Source organism: Cetorhinus maximus, chromosome 6 (assembly GCF_964194155.1).
Source record: "Cetorhinus maximus chromosome 6, sCetMax3.hap1.1, whole genome shotgun sequence".
Taxonomy (NCBI): Eukaryota; Metazoa; Chordata; class Chondrichthyes; order Lamniformes; family Cetorhinidae; genus Cetorhinus; species Cetorhinus maximus.
This window is the reverse complement of record NC_135884.1, coordinates 91,913,009-91,934,568: the sequence shown is the minus strand read 5'-3', so window position 1 is coordinate 91,934,568 and position 21,560 is coordinate 91,913,009. Positions and strand designations below refer to the sequence as shown.

The 21,560-nt window shown below is 40.8% G+C and overlaps 1 protein-coding gene across 1 annotated transcript in view; it reads right to left on the bottom strand.

Moving 5' to 3' along the window:
- Nucleotides 1-21,560, bottom strand: part of pdpr (pyruvate dehydrogenase phosphatase regulatory subunit) — a 65,890-nt gene extending 44,330 nt beyond the window's left edge. The window contains exons 1-5 of the mRNA XM_078544051.1: nucleotides 21,443-21,560; nucleotides 19,378-19,683; nucleotides 17,263-17,396; nucleotides 15,082-15,163; nucleotides 4,699-4,862 (exon numbers count right to left, since the gene is read on the bottom strand). Coding sequence (XP_078400177.1) covers nucleotides 4,699-4,862; nucleotides 15,082-15,163; nucleotides 17,263-17,396; nucleotides 19,378-19,640 — 643 coding nt within the window. The 5' untranslated portion in view covers nucleotides 19,641-19,683; nucleotides 21,443-21,560. The remainder of the gene's footprint in view (nucleotides 1-4,698; nucleotides 4,863-15,081; nucleotides 15,164-17,262; nucleotides 17,397-19,377; nucleotides 19,684-21,442) is intronic.

The following is a 21,560-nucleotide window of genomic DNA, read 5'->3' as shown; positions in this document are numbered from 1 at the left end:
AATTATTTAAAAAGTTAACAAAATACATTCCATTAAAAAACAAAAAACCAGTGAGAAAGATCCATCCTACGTTAAGGACTGCATTAGTTTAAAGAAGAATATCGAAAAGAATAGTAGTAAGCTTGAGGATTGGGAAAGTTTTAGAAACTAGCAAAGAGTGGTCAAAAGCATGACGAAAAGAAAAAAAGAATAAACTAGCCAGGAATAGGAAAAAAATGGGTTACAAGAGCTTTTACAAGCATATAAAAGAAAGGAGAGAAGCTAAAGTAAATGTTGGCCCCTTACAGGCAGAGACAGGACAAATTATCATGGGAAAATAAGGAAATGGCAGAGACATTGAAAAAATATTCTGGGTCTGTCTTCACAGCAGAAGACACAAATTTCATATGAGAAAGGCAACCAAGGGGCTAACAACAGTGAGAAACTTAGAGTAATTAATATCAGCAGAGAAAATGTATTGTTAAGATATGGCGAATGGTATTTGCCAGGTTGAACAAATCCACAAGGGAAACTTGGCCACGCTATCACAACGATTTTTCAATTTATATTTGTTACGAGAAGGCTTGTGCACTGAAATAATGAGTCCACTATCACCTTTAGAGATTGTTAGGGGGAAATAAAGGAATACAGTAATGATCAAGGGACTTGACTTAAAATATCCCAGGATGCAAAACCACAATTGCTAAGTAGTTAACATTTAAAGTTCAGGTTGGGACAGACAGAATGCTGAACTTTGTACACCCTCAGGATTTGCAATCACCAGCAAGGTCCTGGGAGTTAGACTGGAGTCAGAGGATGGCAATAACATAGATTAAGTGTGCTCTTCAACAGATAGGGGAAGGACAGATGGTCCCAGCTTAGATAGGAAGGCAGGTCTCTGTCTGGGTGAAAGTAGGGTTACCTTTGTACCAGAGACCTGTCTGTTTAATGTAAACCTATATGTTGACAAGATCAGAATTTGGAGGATGTTCTTGTACGTGACTAATAATGTATAATTATGGGGAACACTTATAGCTTAGCAGAGTACTGTCTCAAGCTGCATTGAGATGGTGCCCTCCTTGCAATTGCTCGAACAAATGATCGTAACCTGTACCTGAGTCTCCTGTGGTCCGTTCATCAAAGACACCACAACAAGATTTTAAAGATTAAATTAAAACATGAACAAAAGAAGAAAAAACTTAAACACACACAAGGTTACAGTTACACAGTTATACTAGTTCCCAAAATTTCTACTTAACCAGGCTCCCAACTACACACCCCCTTTAAGGCAACAGTCCAAATAGATTCCAAATTTTTAAAGTCGTCCAGCAATATTACCACAGGCATCCACTGGACAAGGGGCTTCCGAAGGCTTTTAACACAACTTTGGTCACTGGACAGCAAACTTCTGCAGGGTGGCTAGAGGCTTTTCCCACCAGTCTGTTTCACACGGTGTACCTTTCAAGATCTCACATGGCCACACCTCACACAACCTTCCATCTTTCTTTAAATATATTTCTCTCTTTTTAATCTGTAAATCCCATTGTTTCCCCTTGTCTTTAGAAGTTACTTTTCCCAGAATATAACAATCCTTCATGTTATCATTATGGCCAGTACTTTTGGGAAAAATCAACATAATCACTTTGCCTTATTTATCTTGCCAGTTGTAAACATTTTCCATGGCCCTTTGAAAATCAAACACTTCTCCACTTTTCTAAAACTGCAAATTCCATTCACACCGCATCAACTGATTTCACCCTAGCTTTACTCACCTCCATTTCAAACGTCTGTTTTACACCAAACTCCTTTGATAATTTAAACCTTGCAGTCTAATGTCTCTAGTTTAATTAAATTAGCTACACATCCAGAACCATACACACACCCAAACATAAGCCTACTTTAAAGTATCCCATAGTAATATTAGGAAAAATGTGATAGTCCTTTGACAGTATTAGTGAAACTTAAGGAACTAAAAAGCTGACAAATCCCCAGGGCCTGATGATCTACATCCAAGGGTTCTAAAAGAGGTATCTGCAGTGATAGAGGATGCACTGGTTATGGTTTTCTGAAGTTCCCTAGACTCTAGGTCCCAGAGGATTAGAAGCTAACAAATGTAATACCAATATTCAAGAAAAGAAAGCAAGAGCAAACAGGAACCACAGGCCAGTTAGTCTGACAAAGGTCATCAGGAAAATGCTGGAATTTATTATCAAGGAAGTCTTAAGCAGCAGGAATAGGCTATTTGGTTACTTGAGCCTGCTACACCATTCAATAAGATCATGGCTAATCTGATTGAGGCCTTAACTCCACTTTCCTGCCTTCTGAACCTTTCCTCAAAAGACAACATCTTCACCTCAGGAATCAGCTGAGTGAGCATTCTTGGAACTGCGTCCAACTTAAGTAAATCTCTTCTTGAATAAGGATGCTAAACTGTACACAGTGTTCCAGGTGTGGTTTCACCAAAGCTCTGTACAGTTGTAACATGACTTCCCTATTTTTATATTCCATCCTTCTTGCAATAAAGGCCAACATTTCACTTGCCTTCCTAATTATTTGCTTCACCTGCATGTGAACTTTTTCTGATTCATGTATTAGGACACTCAGATCCCTCCTGTCTGCAGCGTTATGCAGTCTCTCTCCATTTAAATAACATTTGGCTTTTCTATTCTTCCTACCAAAGTAGACAACCTCACATTTTCCCACATTATATACCAACTGCCAAATTTTTGCCCACTCACTTAACTTATCTATATCCTTTTTCAGAATCTTAGTTCCTTCCTCACAACTTGCTTTCCTACCTATCTTTGTCATGCAGCAAATTTGGCTACAACACATACTGTCCTTTTATCCAAGTCATTAATATAAATATTAAAATGATCAGAGTCAATTTGGTCTTTATGAAAGGGAAATTGTGCTTCACAAATTTATTAGAGCTTTTTGAGGATGTAACCAGTAGGATAGATAAAGGGCAACCAGTAGATGTAAAATACTTGGATTTCCAAAAGGCAATGTAAACTGTGAAGACACAAAGAGGCTGCAAAGATAAATAGGTTAAGTGAATGGGGCAACAGGTGGCAATGGAGTATAATGTAGGCAAGTGTGAGGTTTTTCATATTGATAGTAATTTTAAAAAGAATATTTTTTTAAAAAGGCATGAAGTTTCTAAACACAGTACTATCAACAGTATTAATCTCAGTGGGGGTATGATCCCTATACCAGCTACAGTCATGGGTATCTGCAGGATGGCACCACCGAGGCAGCACCAATAACCTCTTCCCTAATCACAGAAATGACACAACTGTCTGAGTTTTAACAAGATTCCAAAATTGATTAGAGAAATTTGGGTGTACCAGTATCTGGAACACAAAGTAAGCATGCAGATACAGCAAGAAATAGGAAGGCAAATGGCATGTTGACCTTTATTGCAAAGGGATCAGAGTATAAGAATAAGGACCTTCTGCCACAGTTTGCTCTGATGAGACCACACCTGGGGTACTGTGCAGTTTTGGTCTCCATATATAAGGATATACTTGATGGATGTTGCACAGCAAGGTTCGTTAAGTTTGTTCCTGGGGCGATAGGGTTGTCCTATGAGGAGAAGCTGAGAAAATTGGGCCTACACTCTTTAGAGTTTAGAAGAATGAGTGCTGTTCTCATTTAAACATACAAGATTTTGAAGGGGCTTGACAGGGTAGGCACAGAGGCCATTTCCCATAACTGGGTAATCTAGAACATAGGGGCACAGTCTCTGAATTAGGAATCGATTATTTAGGACTGAGACGAGGAGAATTTTCTTCCCCCAAAGTGTTGTGAACCTTTGCAATTATTTACCCCAGAGGGTTGTGGATGATCCATCATTGAGTTTATTGAATGCTGGGATAGATGGTTTTTGATCTCTCAAGGAATCAAGGGGTACGGGGAGTAGGGTTGAGACAGAAGATCAACCAAAAACACACTAAATGGCAAAGCAGGCTCAAGGAGATGATTGGTCTTCTATGCTCCAACTTATGTTCTTGTGGAATTCCACAGAACGGAACCAAAGTGGCAAACAGCATGTCCGCCAAGGTGGGACAAAGAACCCTGTATCTCCAGACTCAACAGTCCATTCAAAATCCAGCATTACATCATGTGGCCAGCCTGCTGAACTCATCACCCACTACAGAGATAAAGGTGGTTTGAGGTGTTGTAAATAGCATGGTGCATGTTCACCCCCATTTGGAGAATTCATCTAAGTCCTTTCACAGGTATACAAAGTACACTGAAGTTCGTAAGGGGAAGAGGGTGTGAAGACTCTAGGTTCTACTGTATGTGAAAAGCTGTTACATTCTTCTCTTCAACGTCAACGCATCAGTCATATATATAAGGATTCATGAAACAACAATGCGGATTCTTTATTTGAAGATACTACTATATACAGATAGTTTTACTAGGAGGCTAAGTATAGTGCATCTTATCTCTATCCTGCTACTTGCCAACTGTCGACCAGTGTTGGGAATAATACATGACATCCTGTCGAGGTGTGTATTAATTGACAAAAGTGTCAGATAAACTTTCTTAAAAGGTGCATGCACATCGTATCACAAAACGAGCCAAATATCAGGGGTAGCATTTACAATCTGTTATATACAAAAGAGAACTCTTTTATGGAAGTATCATTTGATAAGTCACCATTCAAAAGTTATCAGACTGAAATGCTATTGATTTGGTGTAGAAACTCACCATTGTGTACAGCAGCTGTCACGAGTGCCTGGACAACATCCGGTGGGGAGATGACTGCATCCCCTGGGACATGCATTGCTCCCACCAGGTCATGAATATTTACCAGGGGGTGCAGCTGTGCTACTTGTTTCGGACTGATGATGTCACAAGGGATTTCCATAACCCTGATAACACATACGGAACAACACATTTAATACCTTGTGTAATACAAATCTTACAAAACACACATTTCCAAGTGGGAAAGTAAGCAAGTTGGTGTGCACTGGTGGACATGATCAATACAATTAGACAGCAGTGATGATCACAGGGCCCATCATCATGGACCATCACATCTCAATCTGAAGACTTCTGAATAATTTTCACATACATACAATTAATACAAGATGGTCACTGGTAAAACAGCCCTTTCAAATCTTCACAGTGAATCATCAGCGAACATCTCACATCTGACCTTCCTTCCATCATAAGGTCGGATGTGGGGAGGTGCGCTGATGATTGCACAATGTTCAGCATCTTTCGCAACTCCTCAGGTACTGAAGCAGAGCATGTCCAAATTCAGCAAGACCTGGACAATATCCAAGCTGGGCTGACAAGTGGCAAGTAACATTCATGCCACACAAAGTGCCAGGCAATGACCACCTCCAACAAGAGAGAAACAAACTATCACCCCTTGACATTCAATGGCACTACCATCGCTGAATCCCCCACTAACAACATCCTGGGGGTTACCATTGACCAGAAATGGAACTGGGCTAGCCACTGTTATGACCAGCTGATATTAATTGTTGCACAAGCCAAATCCCAGAGGAAAACTAGGCTTACAGGCCATACCCTTTTTGTTGTATTCTGAAAACGAGAAGGGAATGTACTGATCTCAGCAGTAAGAAGTCCAGTAACACTTGTGGGATTGAAAAAATTAAAAGTAAAAGTTTTATTAACAAGAATAAAAGAAAACTTAAGCACACAAGGTTACAGATACACTGTTAAACTTAGTCTTACAAAACATTCCCCCAAAAAGACACTCTACTTGGTCAGACCCACAAGTAAACACCTTCCAGACAACACTCCCTCACAGATGTTTAGCTATAAAAACAGTAATATTACCCAAGGCAAACTGCTGTAGCTTCAAAATAAAGGAATACCACATGACCTGCAACTCTCTTCCACTCTGCTGTGAAAATCCAAACTTCAGAATAAAACTCTTTTTTTGCAGCCCAAGGCTTTCCTGACTTAACTGGTTGGTTGATTCAAACTACATCCTCTCTCAGCCACAGCTCCAGCTATAGCTCTAGATGCTACATCTCACCGCTCCACCAGAACAGCCCAACAGCTGTGAAAATCCAAACTTCAGAATAAAACTCTTTTTTTGCAGCCCAAGGCTTTCCTGACTTAACTGGTTGGTTGATTCAAACTACATCCTCTCTCAGCCACAGCTCCAGCTATAGCTCTAGATGCTACATCTCACCGCTCCACCAGAACAGCCCAACAGCTCAAACAGCACCCTAAGCTCTCCACAAGTAACTCTAAAATACGTTTTTCCCCTTTCATCTCAGGTACCATTGTTCTCACATCTCTTTGAAACTCAAATCCTTCCAAGTACAAGAATTTTCATGTTTCCATCTTGTCTTTGCTTTCGGGTCAACAAAATATATTATGCCTACTTCTATTTACCCATGGAACTCCTGCAAGATGCAAACACGTTTCTTGTCACCTCTGATTCCACTTTGATATTTAAACAAACTCCCAACTTATCTAAAAAATGCAAATGGTAGATCTAACCTCAAACCTAACATTTCTATCCATTTCATGTTTTAAATCCCCCAGACAACTGTCTCCTATTAATCTCTGCCCAGCTTAATTAAATCATGTACACACCACACACACTCTCTTTTCATAGAATAACACAATATTACTCACAAAAAAAAATCCATTTCTCACACTACATAAATACTGTGGCTACAAGAGCAGGTCAGAGGCTAGGAATCCTGTGACGAATAACTCACCTCTCGACTCCCCAAAGCCGGTCCACCATCTACAAAGCAAGCCAGGAGTGTGAAGGAATATTCTCCACTTGCCTGATTGAGCGCAGCTCCAACAACACTGAAGAAGCTTGTCACAATCCAGGACAAAACAGCCCGTTTGACTGGCATCCTATCCACAAACATTCACTCCCTCCACCACTGGTGCATGGTAGCAGGAATGTGTACTATCTACAAGATGCACTGCAGAAACTCACCAAGGCTCCTTAGACAGCACCTTCCAAACCCACAACCACTAACATCTAGGACAAGGGCAGCAGACATGGGAACACCACCACCTGGAAGTTCCCCTCCTATCCTGACTTGGAAATATATCGCCATTCCTTTACCATCACTGGGTCAAAATCCTGGAACTCCCTCCTAATAGCACTGTGGCTGTACCTACACACATGGGCTGTAGCAGTTCAAGAAGACAGCTCACCAGCACCTTCTCAGGAGCATCCAGCTTCCGATTAAGCATTTTGCACCCTTCCGCACTTAACATTGAGTTCAACAACTTCAGATCATAAACTCTCTCCTCCATCCTCACACCTTTTTGATCCCCTTTTTTCAAATATTTATTTTTTAATTTTTATATATTTTTTCCCACCTATTTTTATTATTTTTAAAATTTATTTCCATAGTTTTATCCCTACCTTTTAGCCTATTTCGATCTTTTCTCCCGCACCGTCCCCTCCCCCCGCTAGGGCCATCTGTCACTTGCTCATTCTGCTTTCTGCTCTTTACGTCACCATTAGCACCTCCTTTAGCCAGTATCACCACCATCAACACCCCTTTGACCTTTTGTTTATGACAACTTTTGCAATCTCTCCTTTGCCTCCACTGGCCTTCTATCCAGCTTCACCTGTCCCACTCCCCTTAAACTGTATATATTTCACCACATTTTTACTTCTCTTTAGTTCTGAAGAAAAGTCATACGGACTCGAAATGTTAACTGTCTTTCTCTCCACAGATGTTGTCAGACTTGCTGAGTTTTTCCAGCAATTTTTGTTTTTGTTTCAGATTTCCAGCATCTGCAGTATTTTGCTTTTACCTTCTCAAGAGCAATTAGGGATGAGCAATAAAAACATTGCTGACCTAGCTAGCAACGCCCAAATCCTATGAATGAATTTTTAAAAAACACAACAATTTGCTGGGTTCCCAAAGTCTCCTCGAGTGGGGCATGTGATCTCAAAGCAGCTCAATAAAAATCCAGAATCTTGCTTCAAGACTGCTCTAAAGATTTCATGCTCATAAGCTAAGTAGCTTAACATGATTTCACATTTAGTCACTGCACGATGTTTGTTTTTGTACGTTGCTGTCAGTGGAAGTTATACATCGATTTCTGCTCTCTCAGCTCCCCCCACAACACACATATCACTATTGTCATGAGGGAAGACAAGTGGCTTGCTTTACTGCCATTCCGCCCACTTACCCACAAGTGCATGACAGTGGGAAACATGTGTCCACTATTCCCCTCTCCAAGGAGAAATGCGCAGCCCCAGCCAAGATTAAGAACTCAGCAGAGTGTGGGTCTTGAACCTGCATATTTGCTACTGTGTATTGGATATGCTTTTAACATAGAACATCATTGTACCAAAATAAGAGTTTTCATAAATTTGTACCTGTACCCCCCATAGATTTTGGTACACGAGTCATACATTCAAGATTAATAACCTATGACTATAGGGGAACATGACTGTAATATGTGAACATTAAAAGCCACATTCAATAATCTATTTCGAAGAACAGGGGAGTCATCCCCAGAGTCCTGGTCAGTGCTTATCCCTCAATCAACATAACAAAAACAAATAACCACCTGGTCATAATCATAATCACATTGCTTTTCATGGGAGTTTGTTGAGCATGCACTGGCTGCTGAGTTTCCCACATTACAAGAGTGGCCACACTTAAAAAAACAAAGTGCTTCATTAGCCACAAAGCTAGTGGTTGTGAAAAAGGCTACACAAGTCTTTCTTTTTCCTTTAATAGCAAGTTGCACATACATACCTTCTGACCTTTGGCACATGGCCAGGACTGGGCAAAGATTCTTATGTATTAACCAATGAACACATCTATATCAACTGAGACCTAGCAGTTTTTAACACTCATAACTTAGTTCCCACGTGGGAGTCTGGTTTGTGTGTTGCAATGTAAGCCATTTACGTACCATTTTGATTAGTTTTCAGGCCCAGCCCTGAATATCTGACTACATTAAACACTGAATACATAGCCCTGTGGAGGTGCTAATCAATTGTCATTGGCAACCCAACACATGCACTCTGTAGGACATTTTAACTCACATGTCCCTCAATAAAGCAACTACTTTATGGACAGTCAAAGAAGTCAATTAGAACAAAGAAGTCTGAAAGAATATGGGCTTTTGGAGGGTATTTTGAGGCATTTGTGAGAGTTATATGACTAAGTTTTATTCTGAAAAGCTTCTTCCTCTGAAAAACACACTTCCTTGGATTTTCTACGGACTCAAGGTTATAGGTGTGAAAGAGGTGGTACTGATGCTGCAAAAACACACATCACTAGGAAAAACAAGGGGAATCCTCTTTTCTGAATGTAGAAATATAAAAGTTTTTATAAACAGTTGAAATATAATTATAAATGCTTTTTACCCTAATTTTCATGCACTAAGCTTTGATATAGTTAGATACAGTTATCAAGATCCTGGATGTGTCACCACCATTGAAATAGAAACAAAGAACAAGGGCAGCTTGTCCTAAAGGAGCCCCAAGGCCCATGCCTGGAAACAGAAATATCAAATCATATAACCAAGTAGAATGAAAGTATTGAAGATACATGATTGGATGCATTTTTCTGTAGTTCCTATTCTTAGCGTATACCCTAGAAGGTTTGGGACATTCTCAGTTAGTAGGGCCACTGATCTGAACAGCTGTAAATACATATGGAAGTGGGAGAAATAAATTACAGGCCATGTCTACAAACCAAAGGACATTAATGTGCAGTATAATTATCATGTGTACTTTGTAAAGCCCTGCTCAAATACTGAGTGTATCAAGTCTCACTTAAGCTTAAATAAAATATGGAGTCAGCTAAAAACCATTGAACTGACAGAACAAGGATACTTCAAATTAATGGACTTCAAGTATTGTGGCCAGCCAGAAGCTGACTAACAGTTATTTATATATTTTGGTCGAAGTGGGAGCTAGGACTGTCATGGTTAGCTGCCTAGTCAGTTAAGGAAGTAAAACCTTCAAAGAGCATAGGGCATTTTGACCTACCAGCACTATTACGGAAATTTACTCAGGAAGGCAAGGTCAAATGATGTTGAGAGGGTTAGAGATAAGAAATTTGAAGAATTACTTGTGGCAGACTCAGTGTCGTTTTTAAGCAGTTTAGACCGGGGCTCATATCTAAAAGTGACAGTTAAGGGTGGCAGACTCAGTGCTGAGAGAGAAAAAATTTGTGAAGTTGTGTGACAGATTTGTCACTTTTCAGCAGTCCAGAAGGAGAGTCGTATCAAAGGCAACAGGCTGGAGCCAGTCAAGCAACTCTGGGCAAAGTTAAGTAAGATAAAAGTAGGCAGGTGCTACACTATGCAGCCCATGTTTGAGCACAACATAAGATAAAAATTCTCAGAAATATGAAAGAGGGGGAAAAAAAAAAGAATGCCAGCAGCTAGAAACCAGGAATGGTGATTTGCACTGTATGCTGATTCAATTCTAGCAGCTGAGGGAGCAGATGCAAAAGCTCTCAGAACTCAGCGAATGAAGAAAAAGGACAGGGAGTTAGGGAACTGAAATGAGCTGCTGAAACAAGAGTTCAAAATGTGAAAAATAAAGACGCTCAAAGTTGAAACCAGCACTGAAGCTGATGGAAAAAGCTGCCAGCTTCTGTGCCAAGAAAATGAAACACAAAAATTATTGAGTGAAAGGAAACTTTAAGGGTGCTGGAATTTCAGTTTGCTTGAAAATGTGTGGAGGTTTCCTTACCTTGAATGTTTAAGAATCACAGCTTTTATTTACAAGTCTCTCTTCAAAAAGTGTGTCATTTTATTTTTGTCCTCATAGGGATCAACATTTCTAAGTTGCATGAAAGTGTGAATGTGGTTAACTAAGTATGTTGATTTTAATTTAAGATTGTACAACCAGAAAACTGAATTACGTTTAATGTTAAGGATGCTGCTGTGAATTTATTTTGACTAAAATTTACTCGTGCATCTGTGAAAGGCAAAGAGCTTGTTTTATAAAAGATAAATTTCAGCCTTAAGGCTATAATTGCCTGGTAGAAATTGAATTTGTATTCTCCTTAACTGGGCTACAGTTTAAAAAAAACTGTCATTGCCTTATGCAATTTAAATTAAAGACACGGTTATATTTTAAACCAACTTGAATGTTTACAAAGCATTGTTACTGCAAGTTTGTTGATGACACAAAAGATAGACAGCAAGCAGTATAGATGGAAGCAAAAAATTAGAGATATTGATAGATTAAGTGAATGGGCTAAACTGTGTCTAATGGATTTCAAAGTAAGCAAATTAACAAAACTGTAAAGTAAATTATCTAAAAGCAAAGACAATATTAAACTGACCACACTTCAGTGTTGCCTTAGTTACTGATGGCCAATCCCAACTGTTTGTTTCATTTTTGCATTGTGCGTGTGTGGAGTGGCTGGGAGGGCGTCACTGCATTTACTCTGGGAAATGTTCCGAAATCCTGGCACAAAAGAGGATTCCTTCCCCCTGCAGCTAATTACTTGGTGTAGAAGGATCTCCACTCTCTCCCCCAACCGCTGTCCAGAGGGGAGTCTGAATACCCTAGTATGCCAGGTCACCTGTCCCCTTACAGGTTGCATGACCTCCCCATACTATTCAACTGCATCTGCAGGTGGAGGGATACTCTGCAGGGGGAAGCAGTAGTTGGAGTTCTGGATGGAAGACAGAATTGGGGGGGCGGTGGGGGAAACCATGTGATTGTATTATTCAAGTTAGAATTCTCTCTCCTCCCCCACCCAGGTACTGTTCAGATGTCAGCCGCATCATGTGCCCCTTGTTCAAGAAAGGTTACAAAGGGGAACCAGGGAATTGTAGGGCAGTTAGATAAACATTTGTTGTTGGAAAATTACTAGAATCTACAATTGAGGATAGGGTGACTGAACTCCTGGACACTTTTCAGCTGATCAGTGAGCCCCAGCATGGATTGGTAAATGGCAGGTTATGCCTGCTGAATCTGGTTGAATTTTTTGAAGAGGGGTCTAAAGTGGTGGACAGGTCAATGCACATGGATTTATTTATATGGGCTTCCAGAAGGCATTTAATAAAGTTCTTCGTAAGTGACTGTCAAGTTGAAGCTCATGAAATTGAAGGCAAATTCTTGACCAGGTTAAGAAATTTGTTGCGCGGCAGTTGATAAAGAGTACAGATAATGAGCAGGTACTCTAATTGGCAGGATGTGACTAGTGGTGTCCCGCAAGGATCTGTGTTGGGGCCTCAACTATTCAGTGTATTTATTAATTTCTTAAATTATGGGATAGAAAACCACCTATCTAAATTTGCCAATGGCACAAAGATAAGTAGTATTCTAAGAGGTGTAAGCAGAAGCATATAATTACAAGGAGGTATTGACAGAGTAAGTCAATGGTTAAGTGTGGCAAGTGGATATCCATATACCTGCAAATGTGAAGTAATCCATTTTGGGCCTAAAAAGGATAGAATAGGGTACTTTCTGAATGGTAAAAAGCCAAAAGAGTGGAGGTCCAAAAGAGGTTTTGAGTTTCAGGCACGCCATTAAAATGTCATGGACAGGTACAAAGAAAATAATCAAAAAGGTTAATGGAACACTGGCCTTAATAGCTCAAGGACTAGAATACAAGAGGGTATAAGCCATGCTTCAGTTTTACAAAGCCCTGGTCAGACAACACTTGGAGTGCCATAAGCTGTTCCAAGCCCCACAGCATAGGAAGGATGCTTTAGAGTTGGAGATAATGCAGCATAAATTTATCAAATCCAAGGGTTAAATTGTGAGGAGAGAGATTGCACAGGCTAGGGTTGCATTCTCTGCAATTTAGAAGATTTGAACAAAGTTTTCAAGATATTAAAGGGAATCTATACAGTAAGATAGAAATTTGCAGACAGATTACATTGGTTCCTTTCAGACTCAGAAAGGTAACCAATATGTCTTGGTTATGATTGACTTTTTCCAAATGAGGTTGGGCAGCAAACAGCTGATATTGAAAATCAGTTTGAGAAAAGAGATGTCTGATGGAATGAAGGGGAGGAAACATTCCACAGTACAGTATCTCAAATCTGGTTGTTCAAAAATCAAAGTTGTCAGAAAAGCAGGCATTTTTATAATGGGCTACATGTCAATTTTAATTGGGAAAAAAAAACTTACCTGGAAAATTCGGCTAGACACTGTATGGCACGGTGTGGGACCTGACCGGTTATCAGCTTGGCTGCTTTGTGCATTAGTCTATTCCCATGCTCTCAGCGAGCCTTGATCCCACCCAACCCAACTTGACCCAAACTGCCCACAGCCTGAACCACCCAACCCGAAATCTGATAGGATCAGAAATCTGGCATCGTCTCAGTCCCAAGGCTGCCAGTTTTAAGACACTACTCATCTCTCTTTTCTCCTGTTAAAGGCTGCAAGATTTCAGTGTACTGTCTCTTTAAAAAAGTGTGTGTGAATGTTTCGAAGTCGTTGGCTACGACTGTGTCCTCTGCTCCCTTTGGTAGAAGGATGTTACAAAGGTTTTGTTTAACTATAAAAGCTAACCTTTTCTTCAATCATATAGTAGTCATTTGGAAAGGCCCCTGAAGAATGAGCTCTGAATTGTCTTTAGTTAGTAAAATATTAGTCGGAATTAAATTGGATTTGGAGATTAACTAACTTATTAAATTGTAAAAACCAGATTCTTATTGTGGCCGCAATGAAGTTCTGATTGTTGTAAAAAGGTATGAGGGTCTCTAATTCCGGACACAAGGATGTCAAACAAATAATTGGCAATTTTGTGTTTCTGGTGAATGCCAAAGGCCCAGTGATTGAAGGCAATCCTGACTATCTATTCATCTTGGTGTGACTGGAATGCGTTAAAAAGGCTACTGCTTTCCAATCGTATAATAATGATCTGAAAAAAGTTAATAATGCTACTGCTAACAATTCCTGCTGTTTTTAAAACTGATTTTTAATTCATAGGGATGGATAAAAATTTAGTAACATTTTTGTGGCTCATGTTTTGAAAACAGTGCATAAGACATGCTTAAATTTATTTCAAACACTTTTTAAAAAGGTACAATGGTTAGGGAAAAAAGATAAATTAGCTTTTTTTTAAGGTTTGTAAGTTTTCTTAAGTTTACATTAAGTGATGCAATGGCACTGTTTTGAGTTTTTAAAAAAAATACCAACAACCTTTGTATTTTTTTATTCGTTCATGGGACATGGGCATTGCTGGCTAGGCCAGTATACATTGCCCATCCCTTGAGAAGGCATTGGTGAGCTGCTTTCTTGAACCACCGTGTTGTAGGAACATCCACAGTGCTGATAGGGAGGGAGTTCCACGATTTTGACCCAGCAACACTGAAGGAATGTATTGCCGAATCTAAATGTATATATTGACATTAAGTTTCTTAATTTAATTGTTTTTTCCTCATGGTGACAGAAGAAAATTATGAACTGAAAAATGAACCCTTTGGGCTCTTAAGCAGAACCACAATGGATTTTCTGTTTTTCTTTCCTTATAAACAAGGGGCTGCAGTTTCTCAGGTTACATGGAGGTTGATGAAGTAGCAAGTGAAATATCAGTTTTAAGAATTTAACTGTGGACATTGACAGCATGGTGAGATTTGGACTCAAGGCTCTGTCATTCAAAGACTTGGCCTTAACCCATTCAGGATCATTTGCTATCTTCTAAGACAGAGTGCTCAAGAAGGGAAGGTATGAAGCTACTTACAAAATAATTTTTGTTGTAAAACCACCAGGCCTGGCATTATTTGTAGAGTTACAGCACCGATGGAGGCCATTCAGCCCACTGAGTCCATACTAGCTCGCCGTGGTGTAATCCAGTCAGACCCATTACATCGTTCAATCCCCATAGCTATGCAAGTTTGTATCCTTCAAATGCCCACACAATATCATTTTGTATTCATTGATTGTTTCTGCTTCCACCACTCTAGTTGGCAGCAAGTTATCATAGAATAATCCATTTATGTGCTGTAACCATTCTATGTCTCATCTGTGCTGGCTCTGCTAAGCTCAAATACAGAGTTCTGAGTGTATCAAGTCTCACTTATGCTTAAAGTGACTGTTACAAATGTGGAGTCAGCTTCAAGCCATTGAAAAGTACAAAGGGACTTCAAATTATTTCTTACAGGCCTGCCACTGGTTTTACTTACTGTAATCGTGAGACGAGACGACGCAGGGAGATGAGTCTGTCCTGAGTATGAGCCAGTGAGATTGAACCAGTCTGGATGTAACCTGGTAAATTCAAGGAAACCTAGTTTAAGCTACACTTCTGTGCTCATTCACTTTGATGGTGCACAATTTGCAAATGTTACAACAACCCCTATGTACACACGTAAACAGAAACACTGTAACCTCTCCCATAAAAAGAAAAAATTGTAATCACACAGCAGCTTTCACAACTTCAGCACACCCCAAAGCATGTTAGAGCCAAAATACTTCTTGAGATGTAGTCACCATTGTAATGTAGGAAACTCAGCAGCCAATTTGCACACAGCAAGCTCCCACAAACAGTAATGTAATAATGATCCGATTATCTGTTTTTGCAATGTTGATTGAGGGACACATATTGGCCAGAACACTGGGAAGAACTCACTTATTCCCCTTTGAAATAGTTCCATGAGATCTCCTTGGGAAAAACAGACAGTGCCTCCTCAGTTTATATCCTCATCCTGAAGAAGGTACCTCCAGTAGCACAGCACACCTTCACTACTGCACTGTAGTTTTAGATGAGAATATTTGCTCAGGTCCCTAGAGTGGGACTTGAACCCTTAAACCTTGTGGCTCAGGGGCAACAGTGCTACCAATGAGTTACAGCTAACACCATGGGAAGGCCGGTTAAGAAAAAAAATTTAGTTCCTTTGGACTGTCTGTTCAATGGTTCCAAGCTGACTCCACGTACTCCCCACGTAAACAAGCAAACAGAAACGCTGTAACCACACCCCAGGCAAACAGAAACGCTGTAACCGCACCCCATGCAAATAGTTTTATGATCCCTGACCAGACCCCCAGGCTTTTGGTAAGATCCGGTTAGGCACCAATAACATTTTGTTTAAAGTAGTCAAAGTTCGAGATTCAAGATGCTTGTTCAGTGAATAAAGCCACAAGATTCCATGGGTTTTGAACAAACAAAAATAAACTTTACTATACGAGGTCAGAAAGATAAAACAATTTACAATATCAATCTTATACTCTAACATTCAGGGTTAATATACAAGGTACATGTGAATTAACAGGCAAATTGTGGTCGACCACACGATACTCCACACTAAATGGCAAATGCAGCCAAGACTGTGTCCATAGATTTCTCAACAACCATCCCAGATGTCAGTAACACTGCGAGTCAACCAATCTCACAGAAACCTAGGGGATCACTCCACAAGTTGCTCCAATATGGACAGCATCAACAATGGTCCACCTCGCAGGGATTCAATCTCATCTCTCGAAATTCTGTTCCCCTGGATTCCGGAGTATGCACTCGAGCCCCAACTCAAGCACAACTTCAGCACTTTGACCACACCAAACAGAACACTACTGCTCCAAAGGGGTACCATTATCCCCAAAGGCCCGCAGCACAGAGTAACCAACCTTCTGCTGCCTTCTTAGATCTTCAGTGCTTCTCCCGAGCCCTCTTCATTTAATGTCTGCTAACTGCAGCCTTTTTCCTCCTTAGAGCCTCTTTCTCTGTTCCTCTCTTTTTTTAAACTTCATTGGGACCTCTCCCAATCCCCTAACTTGGACATTTATCTTCAATGGAGCTCCATTCCTAGTCATATGGTCTGGGTTTTTGCTCTGGTTTCCATCTCTTCGTCAGGGCGCTGGGCCTGTTCTCGGCCTGAAGAGCTCAAAATGGTGAACTGCACATATGAAGCCCACTTCCAGTCTGCGCAGAAACTCCAAGGTCTTTTGGGACTTGAGAGTTCCCAGCCTCTGCTCTCGCCTTTAATGCAAGTTGGGCTTCATAACAGCAGAAACACTGCAGCCGCTCCCCACGTCAACAGAAACACTGCAGCCGCTCCCCACATCAACAGGATAAACAGAAACATTGTAACCAATTACTAAACTCTCAACAATGCCTGTCAAACCTTCCCATCTCCAAACTGACAGTTTATTATTCTCCATCATATATTAACTACATACTTACATAAATTATATTTTTGGATTTTCATGTATCACAGTTACAAAAATAATTGAAGAGCTTTGATAAGTGAAGAGGTAGTCCTGCTCACCAATTAAGATCTACTGAAGCACTCCTCCCCCACCCACCAAAAAGTATGCTGCCCATGTAACCTAACCCAAGAAAATACCAAGTAATATCAAAAGAAAGCCTTTACCTGTCTGGACACCAGTTTCTTGCGCCAATCGCCGATAAAGTTTGTTTGAATAATCAGCCATCTTTGTTTCTATGCTGATGTGCTTGACGGTGCTTACAATGCCGCCACAGAGTCGGGTAGTTCCTGCAGCCAACCTGTCAACATCAACAGAACCAAGGGAGATAGCAGAGGCGCACAGGTTGGAATTAGGTCATCTATCACAATCACCCTCCCCAACTCCCATGCTATGGCACATGCAGGAGACCACTCAAGCATGCTTATATATAACACTATCTCATGCCATTAAATCCATATCAGTTAAAACACTAATGGAATGGCTAAGTTAATAAAGAAAACACACACACACACGGTGGATAAACTTTGTTGGTTGAATAGATTCCAATTGCTCAGTTCACAGAATTAAAGATTTTCTTCAACTAACAAACATAGCAAACAATAAGAGTATATAAGGTACAACAGCACTGACTGTGAACCTAAGCCCAAGACCCAATGTCCAAATTTAATTTTCAGCTGCCCACAGGACTGAGTCCACAGCTCTAACCTCAAGTTTGAATGTGTGAAGTAAAGCTCTGAGTGCATTGCTTACGCAGCACCAAACACTGATCCATTGCAAGTTGATGCTAACAAGCCATATCTATTTAGGGCTGAACACAGAATTAACAGGCTCAAAAAATCACTGCTGCTGCTACAGTTTGGAACAACTGCGGGGTTGGTGGGGTGCGTGGAAGGCAGACTCTCACAAACCCAATGAATTCAGCAAAAAAATTATTGTGCCACCACAGCATCATTCTACTGCATACCATAAAGCCATGCACAACAATATATTGTAACTTATTTTGTTCAAAAGAAAATTTGCCTTGTGAGTTGATAAATAAATCATGTGGTATCACTGAATTATACAAACCATGAAGGTTTGACATCTGATCTGTGGTCAGTTAGATAACCTCAGACAGGACGGATCCGTGAGCAACAGAAATGACCCCACAGTGCCGCTGGATGAAGGGAGAACAAGGGGAAAATCTTGGGGGGGGAAAGAGACGGGAAGGTTGGCAGGAGAGGAGTTGGCCAGTATTCCCATTCCTCACTGTGATGCATCTCAACAGCATCCACTGAATAAAAGCAGGATGATATCCTTATGTAGTGAATTCCAAAATCTATCCTCGCACACGGGAGAATTGTAACTGAAACAAAGCATCAGCGACTGTGGGACAAAAATCACAAGGCAAAACAGGGAGGAGATTAGAAATTAAAATTCACTTAGAAAGTTGTATTGATAACATCCCCAGGCTGCAGTTCCAGACACAGAAAGGATAGGTTTGCACTTACAATCCTACCCTCATTTTAATTCATCCGCATTGTGGTAAAAGGATATAAAATTCTGCCACAATTAACTGAGTGCATGATGTACAGAGATTCTTCTGAATATCTGTTTTACTTCCAATTTTGTTCCCTTCTGTCCAAGAGGAGTACATTTCCCATAAGCACTGATCGACTTCACTTTCTTTGTACAAATAGTTATAATTCATTTTCAAGTCCAGGCCTGGAATAAATGAGTCATTTGACCACAGGAGGCATCATGAGACAGCCTCTTCCAGATGTCCCTGAATGTCCACACACACAAAACACACTTTCCACTGAAGGTCACGGGATACAGTATTAAGAATGGGTACCCATATTAATATTTTCCCTCCCTGGCAGAAATGTAGAGACTGTAGTGTCCCCATTGTCTGAAAACTTCCTGGTCAGTATGCCTTAATATGCGGTTTATTCATATACCAGAGAGACAAGCTTTGCTTAATTTCCATTGTGCTATGTTAGGTGTGCTTAAAACTTCCAGGGCTCATTTTCTTGCTACCTAAGTTGGCGTAACTACTAAGAACAGCGTAAGGTGACAACAAAATTGACCCCGCTCTTATAGAAACAATAATCCCATTACACTGAAATATCAAATTGCAGGTCAAGCAGCCTTATTTATCTTTTTCCTCTCTTTAAAAGTATCTGAATTTTTTACAGTAGTGTCATTCATCCAATATAAAGTATCAAATGCCTACACAGAACTAGACAACAAAAATATTTTTCCACATGCTTAGATAGCCATGCTCCTTTAGTGCTTACCGCCCTTGCTCCAGTAACACAACATCATTCCAGCCCAGTTTGGAGAGATGATATGCCACTGATGAACCAACAATTCCTCCTCCGCAAATCACAACATGGGCCTGGGAAGGCAATGGGCTCACATTTGACACAGATGCTGTTGAGCTTCCCCTCCGGCAGCTACTAGACAGATGGCGTTGCAAGGGGTAGACAATGTCAGTCAGTAGCCGAGGAAACATCTCAGCCCGAAGACAGCTCCTTCCAGGCACAGAGCAACTCCTCATTGTTCACCAAGAAATAGACAGGATGACAGACAGGACAGTAAAGCTGAAACAGCAAAAGACAAATTTTATATCTGGAAATTAAGAACAACTTGCATTCTATAACAACTTCAACTTAATAAAATATCCCAGGGCACTTTAGAGGAGCATCATCAGACAAATATTGGCACAGAGCCAAAAAAACATTGAGCGAGGTGACTAAAGCCCTTATTCAAAGAGGCAGATTTTAAGGACAGTCTTAAAAGGAGTGAAGCAGATAGGTTTAAGGAGGCAATTCCAAAACATAGGCTGAGGCATGGCCATCGTCGATGGGGCAAAGGAAGTGGGAGATGTACAACAAGCCAGAATTGGAGGAGTGCAATCCCTGCAGTGTGAAGGTGGTTACAAGGACAGAGAGGGGTGAGGACATTACAGGGTTTGAACAACTAAATAAGTCTGTACGGTGCTCCAGTTGAAGCTATTCATCTGAAGAAATTCCCTGTATCTTTCAACATACTGTAAATTCAGCTCTATGAGTTACTGCCCAATTCCATAAAAACCCTGTAAAGTGATACACGTGTCAGCCTCATTTGTGTTTATCTTACACAGTATCAGGAATACACAAACCTGCAATTTGTGCAACAAACTTTAGGCAAGCCAATTTCATAGCTAAATATATGCATGTTTTTCAAACTGGAGGAAGGTTTATAGTGGAGTTCCCCAGGGATCAGTGGTCGAACTTCTGCTTTTCCTGGTACATATAAATGACCTAGACCTTGGTACACAGGTCACAATTTCAAAATTTGTGAATGATACAAAACTTGGAAGTATTGTGAACCACGTGGAGGATAGCATAGCACTTCAAAAGGACAATGGTGGAATAGGTGGATGAAATTTAATGCAGAGAAGTGTGAAGTGATCCATTTGGTAGGAAGAACTCTGAGACAATATAAAATAAAGGGGGTGCACGAGCAGAGGGACCTGGATGTATATGTGCATTTATTACTTAAGGTGGCAGGACAGATTCAGGGCACAGTGAATAAAGCATGACATCCTGGGATTTATCAATAGATGCATGGAGTACAAAGGTAAGGATGTTTTGCTGTGCTTATATAAAACACTGGTTCACCTTCAACTAGAGTATTGCGTCCAGTTCTGGGCATCACACCTTACAAAGGATGCAAAGAAATTAGAGATGGTGCAGAAAAGATTCATGGGAATTGTTCTGGAGATGAGGAACTTCAGGTATGTAGAAAGGTTGGAGAAGCTGGGGGTGTTCTTGGAGAAAGTTAAGAGGAGATTTGATAAAAGTGTTCAAAATCATGAGGTGGTCTGGACAGACTAGATGAGGAGAAACTGTTCCCATTGATGAAAGGGTGAGAGCACAGATTTAAGATAATTAGCAAAAGTAGTAATGGTGACATTAGGAAAAGCTTGTTCACGCAGCAAATGGTTAAGATTTGTAATGTGCTGCCTGATCAGTGCGATGGAGACAAGTTCAATCAAGATATTCAAAAGGGAACTGAATCATTAGGAAAGGGGGGGGGGGGTGAGTGACAAAAGGTGAATTGCTCCTTCAAGAGGGCCGGGCCAGCACAGACATGATGGGTAGAATGGCCTCCTCTGTGCGGTAACTAATCTATGATTCAATCACCTGCCCTGAACTGCCAGACCCTGGGCACAGTAACCTGGCCTCCAGGACCCAAAGCCTCGGAGCTCCCAGTCCCGGCCCTCCCAGCCGCTGCCCTTCACGCTGACCCTGTCTCTCCTTCTCCCGGCCCAGGTTCGCGGTGCCTCCCCAGCACTCCAGCCGCTCTCTCACTCACCGAGGCCGCCCTTCGCCCCGATTCCTCCCAGTGCGGGTCTACGCGAGCCGGCAACAAGCCGGCCTCAACAACATAGCACAACCCGCCTCGCAACAGCTTCACCTCCGCCTCCTCCGCC